General features: G+C 47.7%; 1 protein-coding gene across 1 annotated transcript in view; it reads left to right on the forward strand.

Annotated features, from left to right (window-relative positions):
• LOC131901788 (tetratricopeptide repeat protein 7B-like) overlaps positions 1–19,791 on the forward strand; it is a gene marked incomplete at its 5' end in the record, with an annotated part of 99,874 nt that overhangs the window by 33,448 nt on the left and 46,635 nt on the right. The window contains 2 exons of the mRNA XM_059252864.1: positions 9,885–10,001; positions 18,097–18,194. Of these exons, the coding sequence (XP_059108847.1) occupies positions 9,885–10,001; positions 18,097–18,194 (215 nt within the window). The remainder of the gene's footprint in view (positions 1–9,884; positions 10,002–18,096; positions 18,195–19,791) is intronic.

Raw genomic sequence — 19,791 nt, forward strand, 5'->3', positions numbered from 1 at the left:
GAGAAATCCTGTCCCCAAAAAAAAAAAAAAAGAATAAATAAGTAAATAAATAAATTCCTCAAGTATCTTGTGCCCTTTCCAGAAGAGCCCCTCTCTTTAGGTACATTTTTATTTCTTTCAAGGTGGGCCAGTCTCCTTGTCAGCTCAAGGTCAAGTCTGCTCAGCAGATCTGGGAGAAGTCAGGCTGAGGCCAGAAGGTCCGCACCGAAGCCATTCCTCTCCAGTCATCACCTAGGAAGTTGATCTAGTGGACTATTTTTCAAGATCACTAAGTTCTCCTAGTGTCAGTCAGTAGTTCCAAGAATCACCTTCAGAATTCTCACAGTGTGCTTTCTGGAAACTGTGGGTCTGCAGTGCCTTGCCCAGATTGCTCTGCACACCAGAAACCTGAGCATCATGTACTTTGAGCAGCTGGATCCCACAGCCATGCACAGCAGCCTGGTAGCCTTGGGGAGAGTCATGCATGTGTCTGCCTAGCCCTTCTGTCCCCGACTTTTCTTTTCCCTTGGCACTCTTTGTGATTGCTGGGCCAAGGGCATTCCTTACCATTCCCTTTACAAAACTGAGGGCAACTTCTCTGCCACCCTCTTGCTCTGTCCCCTTTTGGTGCCTCATGCCATCCAGTCAGAGAGCCCTTAGGAAGGAGTCCTGCCTGCCTGAAGGGAGCATTCAATGGCTCCCTTCGTTAAAGCAGGAATTCAAGGGGATCGAAATGATGGCAGCCTGATTCCAGAGGTGTTTTCAGTCCAAACAGGGCAGGCCATTTTCACGGCTCCAGAATACTAATTCAAACTGAGATCAATTACTGAAACAGGAGCCAATAATGAGGCAAACTATATAGTACCTTAGGTGATTTATGTCAGTTGTTTGTTCTAAAAATACTTCTAGACGGCTGAGGGTGTGTTCCAGTTTATTGACTCTTTGAACTGAGAGGCAAAATGTCAGTAATATGGTCTGTCATAAAGAAGAGGCAGGCTTAGAATCACAAGGGTCCAGCCACGTCATCAGGCTTGCATCTGTCCCCAGCCCCATCCTTCCCAGGGCAGGATAAGAGGCAGCTAAGCCCTGAAAAACCAGCTACTTACATATTCTTCGGCACTAAGAATCTCTGTTTTACCAAATCAGTGTGGTCTTGATGTTCTGGGACAGCTGACCTGAGAGTGTGGGGAGATAGTGCAACCCTGTCGCTTGTTGGCAACTGAGACCAGAGAGAGAGAAAGGCCAATGAGCTTCCAGATGTGCTGGCACATTGCGCTGTGTCTCCTAGAGCAGCGGAGGGTGTCAAAATGGTCACATTTGTAGAACTTCCTTAGCAGTCAAATAGCTCACATCTGTCAGTGAGCCACTGGGTAGACCTGTCACCAGAGAAGCTGCTACCTGAAGAGAGCCTAGCCCTCAGACACGCTGTTGGCAGCTGACCAGGAGGCAGAATGCATCTGGGTGTGTGACAGGACCAAGTATCCAGATTAACCCCTTGAAAGCCTGAGAATAGCCTGTGAGCTTTCGTTTATCAGCAAAGATTTTTGGATCTGAATACATTTCAAAAACATTTAATTTTGATGCCCATTTGGGTAGGCGTGATGCCAGACTCTCCCAGCTATTGAACATGATTTTCATTTACCTGTTCTGGAAAACATCTGAGTCTTCATCCCGAAATAGGACTTACTAAGCCCAGTCAGGGTCCCTGCATGTCCTCATGCTAGTGGGACAGTTGCTCAGTGCTCTCCAGACTCAAGGGAGGACCGTGAGATAGCTGCCACTCTGAATGATGGCCCGACTGGGGGACTGTGGCTGCCCAGTGCACCCTCTCTGTAGCCATGTGGGCAACACTAGACAGAGTTCTAGCACAACCCTCAGAAAGTGCTCAGAAGGTCTCCCTGGTAGGGCAGGTGCCCACAATTGTGAGCTTAATGTGAATGGGTGTGCAGAGTGCCCACCTAGCTTGGGGACCAAAGGCATGCTCCCAAGAGTCTCATTGGAGGCAAGTGTGGTACATACCAATAGTTCCTTTTTCTCAGGAGCCCCAGAGTTTGGAACCAGCCTGGGCAACGTAACAAGCCCTCAATTCTAAATAAATTAATTAATTTCTCCTGGGAATGAATAAGCACGGGAAGAATTTCCGAAGTACAAGGACCATGGGAGCTCTTTCCTGGGTAGTTGTTTTTCTTTTGTTTTCAAACAGACCACGGATGGTCTGTCTGTCCTCCATCAGGGTGGAGAGCTATAAACAGCAGTGCTTTTTCAGCTTAACTTCATACCCACATTACATGGGAATCTAGCTGTGTGTGGTTTCCAACTGGGGGGCGGCAGGTAGAAGAGAGAGATATTGTTTTTCACAAGAGTCTTTCCAGTAGATTCTGCAGCTACACGTCTTGGTCTGTACTCAGAGTAACAAAATATTCAGAGATCTGTTGAGGTCTTTTCTAGCTTTGCATTAAAAACTTGTATCTTCTTTTTCCACTGAGATCATAAATAAGAGATCATATATGTCAATAGTAATTAGGTAAACCAAATGATCGGTGACATTATTTCCTGGGTAACCAATGAATAACCAGATTGTCTGAGTGTCATTTACTGACTCTTCGCAGTGAGTGAGGACTCAAGGAATATTTGATATGTATTAACAGTCATGTGACTTGGCTGACACCTCATTCCTTCCAGCTGTTGATGAAAGGGAATGAGAAGGCTGTGTCTCAGCTTTGGCCCCATACAGCTGTAAGCCAGCATCACAGGCTGCCTGGTGGGGATTAGTCACAGTAGCTAAACTCGGGGCCACAGGCTAGTTTTTTGTTCATGTGTTTGTTCGTTTGTTTCTCTGGCATTCGTCCATTAAGAAAGCCCAGCCAGGTCAACTATGGCTCCAAACAGCACATAGTAGGCCTAGAGTGAGGACTCAAGGAATATTTGATTTGTATTAACAGTCACAGAGGAAGAGTTCATTCAGGCTGCATTGGAACCTTCAGAATGGTTGGCTGGCTGGATTTGAAGACATGCTTCTCCTGGACAGGGCTGGCTGCACATGGCCTGCTTCGCCTTCTCTTTCAGAACACCTGTTTCCAAATGACTCATCTGGCTTTAAATCCTCATCTCTCTCCTCATCACCACATTGCTTTGCATTTCTCATATCGCTCGGATCAGTGGGCTCGGCTGCCAACCCGTCTTCTCTATTATTTAAAATTTCTTTTGAGCACACTTGCTGCACCCACCCTACACCCCCACCTCTGCTGATGTCATCTTTCCTTTGCCTAGTGTCACGGGCACGCTTTCCTTCAGGACCTTGGCGGCAGCTCTGCTCCATCTCTCCAGGTGGGCTGCCCGGCTCTGAAGGGGTGGGGGGGAGATAGCCAGGGTTCTGTGGATCTGGGCCCACTGTAGCAAATCTCCCAGGCTGCTCTGCACAGCTGCTTCTGCATCCTGCCCGCAGTCAGGAGATAAGCAAAGGAAGGTTCCTGACATGAGGAGTCTAAGAGTTCACAGAGCCGCACAAGATTCCAAGTGTTCAGGTTCCTAGGATTTTATTTCTAAATCAGCTGCCATGAATGCAGCCCTCAGAGCTAGTTAGTGCAGGCTTAGATGATTATTGTGCAGGTTTCCTCCTCGAGGGACTTAACAAGCTAGAGGATATCAGAGCCTCGGACGTTCCAGTTTTTTAAAATCTTTGTGTGAGAGAGACAGAGACAGAGTGTGTGTGTGTGTGTGTGTGTGTGTGTGTGTGTGTGTGTGTGAGAGAGAGAGAGAGAGAGAGAGAGAGAGAGAGAGAGAGTGTGTGTGTGTGTGTGTGTGTGTGTGTGTGTGTGTGTGTGTGTGTATGAGAATGTAGGCTGGGTGGCTCAGTGCATGTGTGAAGATCTTGAGGACCTGTAGTGGGAAGGACCACCTTAGATGCCAAGTGTTGCTTTCTATGTTGTATGAGACAAGGTCTCTTGTTTCCCACTGCATACTCCAGTCTAGCTGACCAATGATCGTCTTGGGATCTTCCTGACTCCGCCTCCCATCCCACTCTAGGAGTCCTGGGATTACCTCTGGCTTTACGTGGGTTCTGGGGATCCAAACTCAGGTCCTCGTGTTTACACAGGAAGTACTCTGCCCCCCGAGCCATCTCCTCAGCCCTCACTGAGCATTCTTGATCTGAAAGTTTTGTGAGGCATATTAAGTTTCCGAACTTTGAAATATGCACTTTTAGCTTTATCTTTCCCCCTAGCCCCAAGTTGGGACTTACGGGAGTGGACCCAGGAGAAAGGTGAACAAGAGTCACATACAGTGGGTGGGGCAGATTCCCGAGGGTCAGAGCATCATCCTAGGAATGTCCCTAGATGGCCAGCCTGCCCTGATATGTGCCACTTCGATTCGTTTCCTGTGAAGAACAATGGCATTTCACAGTACCACATGGCCTAGCTCCTCACCGGGACAGTTGTAGGTCCTCCCTAAGCCAAACACCATCTTTATTCCAAGAACTATCTTAGGATTCTTTGAAAATTTCCAAAGTAGGGTAAAATATTATTTAATGAATTTCAATGAAAAGTAAAAGTTTGAGTAACTAGGACATTCAAATACCTAGAATTTTATATGTATCAGACTTTGGGATGAAAGGCAAATCACTAATACATGTGCACAAATGTGACTTGGATCTTGTATGTGACATTCTAGGAGCAGAACCCCAGCATCCCACTCCTCAATTCCAGACCACAGCATGGTCCTCACTGGGCTGGAAGTTCTCAGAGGGCTGGGGACTGAGCCTTATGCCACACTGTATTCCCCCTGCTCTCACACTGGGGTTTTAAGTATTTGGCAGTGGACTAGACAGTGCCATACCACCTCTTCATTAGTGTCATTGTAAGGTTTGAAATCGTCCTCTGCTTCTCGTTCAGTGCCTTGGAGTCAGATAGATTTAGAGTTCAGCGTCTGTGATGTGAGTTTGGGCAGATTAACTCTCTGCCTAATTTGCAGGGTTGTTGTGGAATGGGTGATTAAATATTTCAAGCATCTCGCAGCTGCTGCTGCTGTTATTATTTTACTTGTCTTGGAAGCATACGTTTCCTGGCTTATAATTTGTTATCCTGCAGTTGTGAGCTCTTGTGGTTTTGGCAATTGTGTTGTCGTTGGGTGGGGGTTACTCCGTTCTTTAAGGCTGCAGGGTGCTGTTTGGCACCCACTCTGAAGGAGGAGTAGGTGCTTGAGAGGCCAAAATTCATGGCTTGGAAAGATATTTCGAACAACAGAAATTGCTGCTCTGTGCAAAGCCCCAGGAGCATGAAGACTAGTGAGGTGAGGGAGGAGCTGGCCAGGGCTTGAGCTGGGTTCCAGAGGATGGGCCGGGAACAAACCAAGGTGGCAAGAGCCAGATCACAACAGGCATGTAGAAGATTCTAAATCTTAATTATTAGTGATGAAGTCTCTATTAGTTACTTTTCTCCTTGCTGTAGCCAAAGTGCCTGACAGGAAGCCGCTTAAGGAAAAATGCAGAAGGCAGATCTCTGTGAGTTCAAGGCCAGCCTGGTCTACAGAGCGAGTTCTAGGACAGCCAGAGCTGTTACACAGAGAAACCTTGTTTTGAAACACCTGTCTCCCCCCCCCCAAAAAAAAAGAGGCAAGATGCAGATAACGGAGAGAAAGTAGAAATCATGGTGATAGGAACAGGAAGTGCTTGTCGGTCTGTGCTCAAATCAGGATGCCTGAGGGATGAACATTCTCCACTTGCTTTTCCTGTTTTATTCAGATAAGGGCCCCAGCTTATAGGACGGTGCCCCAGATTTAGGATGGGTCTTCACACCCCAGTTAAATCAATCTAGAAACAGACCTGCCAAGATTTGTCTTGTAGGTCATTCTAGTTCCTGTCAAGTTGACCGTTGAAATTAACCATCACAGAATTGGATTAGTGTTTTAATGGGTTCTGTTCTTCATTAATTTTGATTCGTTTTCAATGGGTCTCTGAACAAAATATGTTTTAAATAAGATTATTGAACTTTGAACCAAGTCTAGGAAGTACATGACTTCTGACGTTAAGTCGTGGCTGTTCTTGGTGACATGCCAGCCTGTTCTTACCCGTGGTGTCCCCTCTTCTGCTCACTGCAGCAGGTGACAGGCATGTACTGTGTCCAACACTGTGTCCTAAGCTTTCTCGTCACTTGTTTTGTTTTTCTTGCGTTGGGATTTCCACAGTGAATTGAATGTATGGTATCTTTGGATTCAGCAGCATCAGACAGACTAAGGCAGGTCATTGTGTATTCCGTGTTTCTGTGCCAACAGTGCTTGCTTCCTGCCAGATGTTTTCAGCAGCCTGTTTCTGGAGAGGTGATAAGCATCGGTTCTGTTTTCACCACTCTTCCCTGCCTTGTAAAGCTGCTGAAGTTCAGGAAGAGGGTGACGAGACAGTACCGTTTCCCTGCTCACCTTGTGCATTCACAGCTAGCGAGTGTGCACGCACACGCACAGGCCTGCAGGAAAGCTAGCTGCCCATGTTCTTGGCTCCCCGGCTCTTCCCTCCGCCAGGTTCTTTCTTGCTGTCCCCACCCTCTCCCTCTCAGTGCCTTTCCCGTCACGTGTGTGAGCATTTCCACCACTGTTCTTCCTGTCTGCTTCTCTTAAATCCAGCCCACACCTCTCAGCTCCATATCCCGAGTCAAGTGTTTGAAAGCTGTTATTTCATGTTAATTAGAAGTTCTTTCCCAGCCAGGAAACCTTCACAGAACTGTTCCCTCAAGCCAAGGCTTCAAGATGCACCCTGGCATTTGTACTTGGGGACAGTGGAAGGAATCATGGCTAATTGCTACTAAACAAGGAAACATTCTCACCCACTCCCGGACTTTTCTATATGCCTGGCCAAGCCATAAGACCTTGGTTTGCTCTTACCCAAGAACCCAGGCACCTACAGTGTCTAAGAGGCCTGTAGGCTTCACAGTCTTAGGAGAACTCTCTCCTAGACACAGTTGCTTGGCAGTCACCTCACTTAGAAGATCCCATGGGCCTCCAACCGGAAGCTGCTGCTTCCCTCCTAACATGTTGGATTTGGGTAGAAAATTCTTGACTCATGTAGGCTTCAGCAGGAGTTAGCTTCTGGCTCTTTTTAAACACTCGCAAGACCCCCTGAATGGCTGCCAGTGTCTGGAGGTGGCCCCAGTAGGCTTCAAGGGGATTTTCATCTCTTCAGGTGTGGTGGGTCAGAGCCAAGCCCCATGCTTGCTTCTGGCCTTCCTGTTTGTGCCCACTGCTTTCAGGTCAGGGACCACAGCCTGCTCATCACCTGGCCCCTTGCTGCCTCAGCCCAGGTTCTGCACTGCTAACCAAAGCTTGAGGAGGAAGTTTCAGACCTAACGCTTCCCTGGGAGCCACCAGCAAGCTTCCTGTGCTCTGTTGGGAGATCATGGCAGAGCCAAGTTTGGCTAGTGCTGGGGCAGGCTGCTCCTGTCCCATCTTTCACCAGGGGGGGCTTCACTGCTCTAGGTACCAGAAGGTGGATATTGTATCACAAGAGGCTGAAGATCGGGGCTGGAGAGATGGCTCAGAGGTTAAGAGCACTGACTGTTCTTCCAGAGGTCCTGAGTTCAATTCCCAGCAACCACAACCATCTGTAACAAGATCTGGTGCCCTCTTCTGGCCTGTAGTCAAACATGCAGACAAAACACTGTATACATAATAAATAAATCTTAAAAAAAAAAAAAAAGAGGCTGAAGACCTCTCCTGTATCTCATTTAGACTACTTGAAATGCATGTCTTGATCTCCCATGGGTTACAGAGAAAGCCGTTGATGAGCAGATGTGATGAAAGGTCCAATGAGCAGAGAGCAGTCACAGTCACAGGCACTGTGGAGGGGAGGTCATGCACTCCAAAACGCAACTGGCCAGAGGGTGCAGCCTTCAATGTAAAGAAATAAATACTACCTACCCAGGAAGGTGATTACAGGGACGACACTACCTGTGTGTCTAAGTGCCACATGCAGGCCTGGCACACAGGAGGCCTTCAGCAGTCCTCAGCTGTCCCTCTCCTATCTTTATTAACAAACTGCAGCTGCTAGAGTCTGTGCCAAGTAAAGAAGATAAAATAAGAAAGTGGTCGTGGAAAGGCTTACTTGACCAGAAAAATCTGAGGGCTAGTAAGTGCTGGAGTCAGGATCCAGAATCCACAGCATGCCCAGCTGCAGGAGAGGCAGCAGCTGGTCAGCTCTATAGAAGTGGAAGGTGTATGGCACATGACTGCATAGTGAGCTGAGAGCTTTGAAGGACTAGTGAAGGGATTTTTGACTCAATTTGGAAGTGGTAAGGAATGATGTCTATTTCTCTAACTGGGGCTAAATATAATCGTTAAATGAATCTATAACAAGGTTTCTGAGAGCTGAAGGAGTAGACAAGGGAAATCTGGTCAGTGCTAGAACCTTCTCAAGGCTAGTGATGATGCGTCCAGGGATTACGAAAGCTGTGGGCCTCAGTCAGTTGTCTGATGTCTACAGGGAGGACAGTTTGGAGCAGACTGAGTCAGAGACCTAAAGAAGGGAAATTCTTCAGCTTAGCACTCAGGTCTAGATGGAGCCATGGGTGACATCAAGAATAAGAAAATACTTTCATGATTGTGAAGGGACTCAAAATCCAAAAGTCTAGCCAGTAAATAGCTGGGCTAGGCAGGTCCCGAGAAGAGGCCTGCACCATGGTCCTCTTGACTATGTGACTTCAGGAAGTCTTTTTTAAAACAGGGTATTCCATAGCTCAGACTGGCCTGCAACTCAGTGTATAGAAGCTAACAGTCATCCCCCTGCCTCAGTTTTCTGCATGCTGAGATTACGTGCATGGGTTACCATGTCCAGCTCTGTAAGCTTTCAAAGCTTCTGAGAGAGTGAGCATTCTCCTGGAGGGCTGTGTCTGCAGATATTTATACCACCTGAGTCATATCTCCTGTGTAATCTTATAAATAAACCAAGGTTCACTTTTAATGAATTTCTGAAGTTTCATAAATAAATTGGCTTAGTTCGAAAAGCATGTTTTTAATAAAATCTCTGCGTTCTGAATAAAATTGGCCGCTTCCGTGCTTTTAACCCCACCACAGTCCGTATGCTGTGCTTGCATTTGCCTCCATGGGGAGACCTGCGCAAGGCCACAGGTTGAACAGCAAGGTCAAGAAGCCTTGACTCTGCAGCCTCTGCTTCTCCTAGGCCCTGCAGGTGCATGGCTGGCCCAGTCTAAGATGAGTGCAGTTCAGGGCCGACACATGTCTAAACCACATGGGGTCCTGGTGCTGAGAGGGGCAATGGACACAGCCTGGTACTAACCGAGGAGCTATGTCCAGTTGAGAACCGCTCACAAAGGAAAAACTAGTTTCTCTAAGGGAGTCTCACTGGGTATACAAGCCACACTTAAGGGCAGGCCCAGTGCCCAGCAGTAGACGGCCAACACAAAATGAACTCAATGGTATTTTTAGAAGGTTTTTGTCTCATGCTTTGTCTGGGCTTCTTTCTTTTTTTCTTTTTTTAAACCTGGTCTTTTGCTTATACATTGTTTCCAATTGTGTGTTTTTTAGTGGAATCTCTGTGTGTGCAATGTGTGTGTCACTGCATCTGTATGTGTTTTTGTGCTTTCCTTTGCCTCTTCTTCCTGTTTATATGTTCTGTCCTATTCTGGTTTGCTTTTATTTTATTATCAGTTTTTTAGATGCTTGTGTGTTTTCTAATGGGAGAGAAAAATAAAGGGGGTGGATTTTGGTGGTTGAATAGGATCTAGGAGGAACTGGGGGAGGGGAAACTGTGATCAGAATATACTGTATGGGGGAAAAAATCTATTTTCAATAAAAATTAAAATGAGGGCAGTTGCCCTCACCCTAGCTGAGCCCACTTCTCGTCTGATTTGAAAGGCAGGCCTCTGGCTTGAGCTGTGCATTTTCTCCCTTCTCTTTCACTGTAGACTACTGTTTTCCAAAGTGAAGTTGGAGTCACTCTGCCGGGGCCCAGATGAGGCGCTGCTCACCTGTAAGCACATGTTACAGATATGGAAATCCTGCTACAACCTCACCAACCCCAGGTAAGAGGCCACTAGTGCCTGTTTTGTGCCATGTTTGCATGGGTAGCTACAAATCAGAGCCCTCGCCTATGGGCATTTGTCTGGCATTAATTCTGTCACTCCCCTGTACACCAGGTCTCCACAAATGCTAGATAATAATGATGAAGTCTTAGGGTTTTTTTGGGGTTTTTTTTTTTTTTTTTTTTGGTTTTTTCGAGACAGGGTTTCTCTGTGTAGCTTTGCGCCTGTCCTGGAACTTACTCTGTAGCCCAGGCTGGCCTTGAACTCACAGAGATCCGCCTGCCTCTGCCTCCCGAGTGCTGGGATTAAAGGCGTGCGCCACCACTGCCCGGCTAAGTCTTAGGGTTTTATTGCTCTGAAGAGACACCATGACCATGGCAACTCTTACAAAGGAAAATATTTAATTGAAGCTGGCTTATAGTTCAGAGGATTAGTCCATTATTGTCATGGTGGAAAGCATGGCAGTGTGCAGGCAGACATGGTGCTGGAGAAGGAGTTGAGGGTTCTACATCTGAATCAGCAGGCAGCAGGAAGACAGAGTGAGCCACTGGGCCTGGCTTGAGCATCTGAGATCTCAAAGCCCACCCCAGTGACACACTTCCTCCAGCAAGGCCACACCTCCTAATAGTGCTACTGCCTGTGGGCCTGTGGGGGCCATTTCCTTTCAACCACCACATGGAGCTTCATGCTTCTCCATGGCTGATGAAGCCTCTAAGTCATGGGTTTCTTTTGTTTCCTCTCTTCCCCACTCCCACTCCGTAATGACCCATGGATGACCCATAATGATTCATTCACAAATGCTTTCTCTCTCCAGCCTGGGACAAACTTAACCATCTTCCTAGAAATTGATGTATAGATGGTCAGTGACATACTGCAAATGAATTTCCTGCAATAATATTTAAAGGATCTGTGTCAACAGCAGGCCACATCTTATTCAGAAGGGAAGTTGCTGTGAACACAGTTAAAAATAATTTTGAAGAAGTTAAAATTATGATTCATACAAATATAAATAAACACATATTAAAGATTTTATTAACTTCATTCATTTGTGAAGGAGCCAGTACAAGTTAATATCCATTCAGAGAAGAATTGGAACATGTATCTCGGCAGAAATGCTGAAATGAATTTACATCTAGATGCAAACATAGTATCTTATAAGATGATGGAATGTGTAATGTGGGGTTGTCTTTCCCCAAGGTAGAGATCAATTGTATACCCCACAGATAGATCTGTACTAATGGTTTTCTACAGGTTAACTTCTGCCCCTTAGAGCTGTGTAGTACTTAAGTTAGCAGGAAGTCAAAGATTCTCTTCTTTGTGTCTGCGGAGGAATAGCCAGGCAACCCTGGCAGGTCACCAGCAAATACCCCAGAACCCATTTGCCCCAAGTCTGGGGTACATTGCCAGAGGAATTTAGCGAAGAGTTATCCGATGATTCAAGTGACTGCCTACAACTCAAACACCCGAGATTCCTCAAGTTCATGGCAAGGTGTATGTATGACTTACAGTGAGCTCTAAGGAGGCAGGGGGCAGACAAGGGGTCACTCAGTGGAACAGGAGTGTCAGAGGCAGACAAGTAGGCTGGTAGCCATGGTTTGCAGAGACCTCCAGAGAGGAAGGGTGGGCTGTGAGTTAGGCAGTGGGAAATGGGAACTTTGATTTTTTTAACAAAGTTTCTTCGGTTGAACAGGATGCGGTGGCTCACACTGTAATTCCAACTTGGGGAACCCAAGTTAGGAGGGTTGCTAAGAGTCCAAGAGCAGACTAGATATGAGTTCTAGACTAGCCTCGACATCAGGATTAGAGAGCCTTTGCTCTATAGCCCAGCCTACAGCAGCTCCTGCCTCAGCTGGTTGTTTCTGTGCTGGAACCCATCTTTTGCCTGTACCTCCTTTAGAAAGGAGAAAATAAACCACCAGCGTTCTCTTTGCCAATTTCCCTCAGTTCTCCACACCTCTCCCACCTCCCCACATTTCCTCCCACTTAGCAACCAAGAATATTGAGTGTGCAGAGAAAAAAATAGCAGAATTGGAAAGCCTTTAAAAATACCGAACCAAATGCCTGGCTGTGTCCATACTCTTCTTCCCTTGAAAGACCTTTTAGGGCCAGAGCAGGGTATTCCTGCCTGGGGGTGGAGGTGACCCCTTCCAAAGCTTTGGGCATGGGGTAGAGATAATCCCTTCCAAATCCTTGGGCATGGGGTAGAGATGACCCCTTCCAAATCCTTGGGCATGGGGTAGAGATGACCCCTTCCAAAGCCTTGGGCATGGGGTGGAGATAACCCCTTCCAAAGCCTTGGGCATGGGGTAGAGATGACCCCTTCCAAAGCCTTGGGGATGGGGTGGAGATGACCCCTTCCAAAGCCTTGGGGATGGGGTGGAGATGACCCCTTCCAAAGCCTTGGGCATGGGGTGGAGATGATCCCTTCCAAAGCCTTGGGCATGGAGTGGAGATAACCCCTTCCAAAGCCTTGGGCATGGGGTAGAGATGACCCCTTCCAAAGCCTTGGGGATGGGGTGGAGATGACCCCTTCCAAAGCCTTGGGCATGGGGTGGAGATAATCCCTTCCAAATCCTTGGGCATGGGGTAGAGATGACCCCTTCCAAAGCCTTGGGCATGGGGTAGAGATGACCCCTTCCAAAGCCTTGGGCATGGGGTGGAGATGACCCCTTCCAAAGCCTTGGGCATGGGGTAGAGATGACCCCTTCCAAAGCCTTGGGCATGGCAGGGAGGCACAGCAGCCATTTACTGGAGAGCTCCCTGTATGTTTGTTTCAACTTCATCTTCTCAGGATATAGATAAATGTTTCTCAGCAGCCCTCACCATTGCACAGATTTAGGCATGCTTGGGCAGCTGGGGTGACAAGTGACCCTGGCTAGGGAGTGCAGCATGCAGAAAGAGGGCTAGCTCTACAGAGTGTGCACACTTCAAAGCCCCCAGATACAGCAGCATAGGACCAACAGCCTCCAGGCTGTCCTTAGGTCATATGGACTTTAGCACAAGGCAGCATCGTGATAAGTATGTGAAAAACACCCTTTAATAAAAATAAGTAAGCCGAAAACTGAGCAGAAAGGTTTTTACAGGAAGCAATTGGTTTCTGTCCAGAGGAAGTGGGTCTTTGCCAGCTGCCTGACTCTGCTGCCCTTGCCTCTGCGTGTTCAGTTATGGTGACCCCTTTGCTCCACCTGTCTGGGTTTCCCAGTCTTCCCCAGGCCCTTGCATATCCTTGCAGAGGCTCAGCACAAGCCTCAGGGCACTAAGAGGAGGTGGAGGAAGATGTGGGCCATACAGAGAGTGGCCAAATTGAGACTAGCCCCTGACTGTGTTCTCAGCAGCTCTTTCCATCTTTATTTTTGCTTGAGGGAAATCATAATAGAAGGCGGCTGCTGAGCTGAGCCTTGGACAACATGTACCAATAGGGTTCCACCTGCTGTTGTAGGATGCAGTTCCTGCTTTGGGCAAAGTGGGTGGACGTTCTCTCCAGCATACATTTGGTGAAGTGCTGCCATTTTAGGGGGCTGGATTCTCCTTCCCTGGGTCTGAAAATTTTCCTGCATTTAGGATAGGGATATGTCTCGGGTTTTGTCTTCTCTCCCTTAGTAAAGAATAAAGCCCCCTCAATTCTCTGTAATGACTTAGCCACTCAAAACAGCATGAATCTGACCGGAACCTCAGAGAAAGGTCCCCACGGGCTCCCAGCATCTGAATCACAGCATTTCAGCCCGGTATGGGAGTAATTGTTTTCACTGAGAACTTCCCTGTGCCAGCACCACACGGGGCCATTTGTGCGCAGCCTTCAGTCCCTGTGTTAGCCTGCGGGGTAACTATGTTTCTACTTGAGAGGAGACAAAGTTGAAGCTAAAGGAGACTGCAGAACATGTCCAAGTTCTCCAGCTGAGATATACAGCAGAGCTGCCATCAACCCGGGCTGTCTGACACCAGAGCTCCCTCCAGGACAGCATGCTGTCTCCTGATGACAACCAGCTTTTCCTCCTCTTCTTCTTCCTTTTAATTGTCAATCACTTCTTTTCCCTCTGATGACTGCCACCTGAGCCATCTCTGTCATTAGTCATAGGCTGACATCTTCATGATTGGAAGAAACTTATTTCTTCCTAACTCTTATTTCAGTCACTTACCAACAAATAGCATTTAAAGCTGACACACACAGATGCATATTTTCCTTCCTTCAGCCCTACTAATAATCATCAGCATTTTGGTAGGGCTTTTTTATTTTTCAGAACATGCTCTCATTCTGTCTTCAGAAAAGCTGAATCACATGGGCAAATGCCATGTTGCATCCAACTCATTTTACTGTTGCAAAAAGTGAGGCTCAGAAACATTGAGAGCTTGTGCGATCATTATGACCCAGACCTAAGAAGCTAGAGAGAAGCAGGGGTCCTGTTTTAGTCAGTGTTCTGCTGCTGTGAAGATTTACCACAAACATGGTAACTCTTATAAAAAGAAAGCATTTAACTGGGGCTTGCTTGCAGTTTCAGAGGTTTAATTCATTATCATGGCGGGAAGCATGGCAGTATGCAGGCAGACATGGTGCTAGAGAGGTAACTGAGAGTTCTGCATCTGGATCCACAGGCAACAGGAAGAGAGAGAAACTCCTTCACCTCACTTGGGCTTTTACTCCACCCCCAGTAACACACTTCCTCCAACAAGGCCACACCTCCTAATCCTTCTCAAGTAGTGCCACTCCCTAATGACCAAACATTGAATTCTTATGAGCCTATGGGATCCATTCTGATTCAAACCAGCACATTCCACTCCCTGGCTCCTATAGGCTTTTAGCCTATATCATAATGCAAAAAAGGCATGAAGTCCAACTCAAAAAGTCTCATAGTCTATTGCAGACTCAACACTGTTTAAAAGTCCAAAGTTCAAAGTCTCTTCTGAGACTCAAGGAAATCTCTTAACTATAATCCCCCTGTAAAATCCAAATCAGAAAGCAGATCACATACTTCCCACATATAATGGCACAAGATATACATTTCCAGTCTAAAAGGGAAGAAAGGGAGCATGATGAGGAAATACTGGACCAAAGCAAGACCTAAACCTCTCCTGTCAGCCTCTGCTATGGGTTTCTGTCTGCAGCCCTCTCTTAGATGCAGTATATATTGTGTGTCACACTCTTTCTAGGAGCTGGACAGAGGCAAGGCTGAGAATAGGCACTCCAGGGTTCTGACTCCTGGTCCACCACCTCCACCTCCACCACCCCGTGTTTAGCCTCTCTGCAGCTATGGAGTTTCTAAGAGAAATTTACAGTTCCAGTTTTAAGCACTGTCTACTATACTCAGAATTCTCAGTCCTAACAGGGCATAGTAATTCCCTGGAGGTGCACATGTATGTGTGTAGACATTTCCAGCTTATACACCATGGACTTGAAGAGCCTTCTGATTTCCTTTCCCGAAACTGCCTCTTAGCACATATAACCTGGAATGGTTTTCTCTGTTTCCTGCCATCTCCCTTTCCTGGGAGATGTTCCTGGCAGGCTGAGTGCCAGGCTGAGAAGTGAGGTGAGGTGATAAGTGGTTCATGAGAAGTGCCCAAGTAGACAGAGTCCCAAAGGGAGAAAGGAAAGTGACTTTTAAGTCAGTTAGAGGAACACATCTAGAAAGAAAACATTCCATTTGGAAGTAAAAGCATCTCAATTTTGAATGATGCATAGTTGCATGTATGCTGTTTTTAAGGGGGCAATTGAAGACAGAATGAGAGATATACCCAAATGTGGTTGCTCTGCCGATGGGGGGAGATGGTCTTGCATCATTATCAGTGATTATGGTTGCAATTGGGATTTCTAATGTTTGAAGTATGAAGCCTTTAACTTCCCACATCTCCCATAGTCACCGGAAGGCCAGGAGTAAGCTGTCTGTTGGGAACTCACCAGACATAGTAACCCAGACAAATGTTTCTAGGGAGCTATGTTTTTGACCTTTGGCATGTGCCTGAAAGTTATAACTCTCCAGAATGTTCCATCTGCACACACTTTCCACCCCTACCCACTTCTATGTAGGAAGATAATCTTCCCTACTCCATCTGGCTAGAGAGATCACTGAGGTACAATGGCCGTGCTTAAAGTGATAACTCATTAGTGACAGACGTGGGATAAAATCCCTGATCCCTATCCAAGCTCCAGGACCCCAGCTTTGAGATCCTTCCGAAGCATCACACATGGCAGTCAAGCTCACACTCTGGAGCTTGCTGAGCGTTATGGCTGCAGCACCTCCCAGCGTGGTCCACTGGCTGCCGGGGCAGGTCCTTCCTCTGCACTGTTAATACCTCATGCGTTCCAGAATCCATTATATATCCAGAGAAAGCCTCCTGAAAACTTCCTGGAAGAGGAGCCATTGCAGTTTTCAGATCATTAACCCTTTGTGGTTGTTTCTATTAAAAACACTATGCGAACAGACCAGTATTAGAAACAGTCAGTCCACTTTACATGATTGTTTGCTCAGGCTTTTGCATTGTCTTCTGCTGAGGGAGAGAGAGTGTTTGTTTCCCAGTGCGGAAATTAATAGTGCAGCTTCCAGCAAGCCTGTATGGATGATGTAGTAAGTGCAGGCTGACAGTCTGCAGTGAGCGAGGTTTCCTCGGCTTCCTGTTTCTCTAACTCCATCTCTGGACGGGGAAATTGTAGCCTGTAAACTGTGTTAAGGTTCATAACGCATCTTGTCTGTGCTGTTGGGCGGCGGCAGCAGCTGTGCACAGGAAGGAAATTGTGTTCCTTTATTGTAGATTTCAAATGTCTTAACAGGAAAAAAAAATCACAGTGCTCCAGACATTATCATGATAGGAAAATAATAATAATAATAATTTCTACCTACTTCGTAGATTGTGTCTTAGACTCTGTATGGGCCAAGGTTCTTTAACTGCTTCATCTCTGTTCAACCTGCAGTGGCGTCCATGTGACGGTGCTAGTGAGTGGTGCCAAGCCTGTTTTGTAGGCCAAGTGGGAGAAATGGGCGTCAGAAAGATGGGCAGTGCTGGAAGCTGGTGGGCGTGGCTGTTTGGAGGCAGCCACCAAAACCCTGCTGTATTGTCCTCAAGTCCCCTCTGGCCAGCCTTCTAAGCTCAGGAAAGCCAGGGGGCCACAGCTCTGCTGTGACTGGATCACAGAAGCACTTCACATCACCTTTTCCTGTGTATTAAGTGGGAATACTAGCCATGTGAGGAATTCCCTCAAGTTCATGATGGTCACACTGGAAAGCAAGGACCAGGAAGCCTCAAATCCAGCAGCTGCCCTGGGAACTATAGGAATTTTGAGAAATCATAATTGTCTTAGAAATTTTAATATGCTTGGTCTGGATGGGGCCTCGGCACTGTAGAATTTTGGAAATGTTCTGGGTAACTGCTCTCATGCCACAGAGTTCAAAGCCCTGGTGTGGTTGGCAAAGACATCTTGGAGGGTAGTGCATTAGGAGCTGGATAAATTTATTCCAAAGTTTCATGGTACATAAGGCCAGCCCTTCTCTCCCTGTCAAGAAACTAACTGGAAGAACCCCTCCCCTCCTTTCCCTTCCCCTCCCCTCTCCTCCCCTCCCCTCTCCTTCCCTCTCCTCCCCTCTTTCCCCTCTCCCCACCTCCTCTCCCCTCCCCTCCCCTCCCCTCTCTTTTCCCGCCCTCCTTTCCCACCTGGCTTCCTTCCTCCTTCCTTCCTCCTTCCTTCCTCCTTCCTTCCTCCATCTTTCTTTCTCTCTTTCTCACCCTCTTTGTTCGTGTGAAAGATGTGCGTGTGAACAGGTGTACATATGCCACAGCTCATCTGTGGTGGTCAGAAGGCAATTTGGGGGAGTTGGTTCTCCCCTCCACCATTGGTCCTGGGGATCAAACTCAGATTGTGAGGCTTAGGCAGCAAGGGCTTTGCCCGCTGGGCCGCCTCACTGGCCTGCTCTTCTCCATATCTTAAATGAGAAGAGGATAGAAGCGCCCCGGCTCTGTGGGCGTCACTGAAGCCAAGGGTGCAGGTCCCTTCGAGGGTCGGGGGCTCTGAGGAGCGTCCAGACACATGTAGCTGTCCCTGTGCTTCAGCTTTCTGGGCCTCTTTGATCTTCGTCTTTTGGGTGACTGACATTTACAGTGTGTTTTGCAGTGACTCTGGACGTGGGAGCAGCCTCTTAGATAGAACCATCGCTGACAGACGACAGCTTAATACAATCACATTGCCAGACTTCAGCGATCCTGAGACAGGTGAGAATCAAAGGCCAGAGGGGGATCAAAGAGCAGAAGGTGGGACCAAATGCTGTCGGCCCCAGGAGTCGGGGGGGGGGTGGAAGGGGGGGCTGTGGAAGAATGTGGGACGAGGCCTCAGGCAGATAGCTGGACGCTGCACACTTAACTGAGGTGCACTTCTTCAGTCTCCTTTTCCAGGGTTGGTTTACAGTGAAGAGAGGAATATTAGCCTAGATCAACTCCTCATCTATTTCCCCTCGCTCAGGGAACTGAACCTTTGAAACCACAGCTAGGTGGTTTCCGTGCACATCAGGTTCCCTCTGTGCTCTGTCCACTGTGGGCTTCTGCCCTTGTTGAAGTCGGTCATCTGACTTCCAGTAGGATGCATACATCCACACACGTGCTTCCAGCAGGAGCACCTGGCGGGTGGCAGGGGCTTCTGAGCTGCTAATTCTGCTGTCCCCACGTGGTGGCCTATGGCACTTACTACCTCTGAGCAATGTTTCTCATTGGCTGGTAAAGGCCTCTGGGGGTAGTGTGTTCCATGTTCATGTGCCCACAGCTCCCTGGCTGCAGGGAAGTAAGCACACCTCCCTAGTTTTCATAGCTCCAAATAGGCAGTTCCGGCAGTAATGCTGCATCGTCACTGACAATCTGGGGACTCCACAGACCCACAAAACATAATGAAATTCACTCAGTTTCAAGCCTTAGAAGTAGTTCTAGAACACCATTAGAGCCAGCTTCTGCCACTTCTCCCCTCAACACCCAACAAGGGACACTGTTAGTCTCTAAGTGTCTCACTTCATCTTTTATGGGATAACTTCATCGGGGCCCCTGGGTCTCTTTCCTGTCTGTGTGCCACATCCCAGCTCCTGACATCCTCTGGAAATTCCAATCCTAGATGGGTGGTAGGATTGGGTCTGGGAGCCTGGTGGTGCTTACAGAACCATCCCATAGCTATTACTGACTCATTCCTGCCAAAGCTCCAGATTCAAAATCAGCCTGCAAAGTTCCTTCCAAAGCCCCTGGCCCTTTTTTAATGATTGTTGGACACAAGAAATGACACAAACTATGGCTTGATAGAGTTCACTTGGCTAGCAAATGCTGTTTACAGGCACACTGGTGTAACCACAGGCCACTCCTGGAGTAACCCACCCCGCATTGGTCAGTGTTTGGGGGTGGGTACAGACTCCAAGGCAAAGCCCTGCCTTGTGGATATAGTCATCCCGGGGGGGGGGGGGGGGGGTTAAAGTCCTTGTAGAAAGGAAAGGTCAGACTGTCAGCCCTAGTCAAAATGAGGTGAGGCTGGGACAAGGAGAGAAGAAAACCAGGGACACCAACTATGGCCACTGCCGAAACTCAAGCTGATTCCCAAGAGCTGCTGTGGCCACGGAGGGCTGCCCTCCCCTCAGCCTCTTCCTCAGTGTCCCATGAGAACAGCCACACTAAGTCTAAGCTCTTCCCTCTCGGATGGCTTGGATCTTAATTTCTCTTCAGGTTCCAAGACTTGCATGCTGTTATCAGTAACAGAGCTGCAGAAAACGAATAAGGCCCTTCTTCTTGCTGCCCTCTGCTCCTGGGAGGCCTTCCCTGGGACTCTCAGGAGTGCCTTCCA

The sequence above is a fragment of the Peromyscus eremicus genome, unplaced genomic scaffold (assembly GCF_949786415.1).
Source record: "Peromyscus eremicus unplaced genomic scaffold, PerEre_H2_v1 PerEre#2#unplaced_384, whole genome shotgun sequence".
Lineage (NCBI taxonomy): Eukaryota > Metazoa > Chordata > Mammalia > Rodentia > Cricetidae > Peromyscus > Peromyscus eremicus.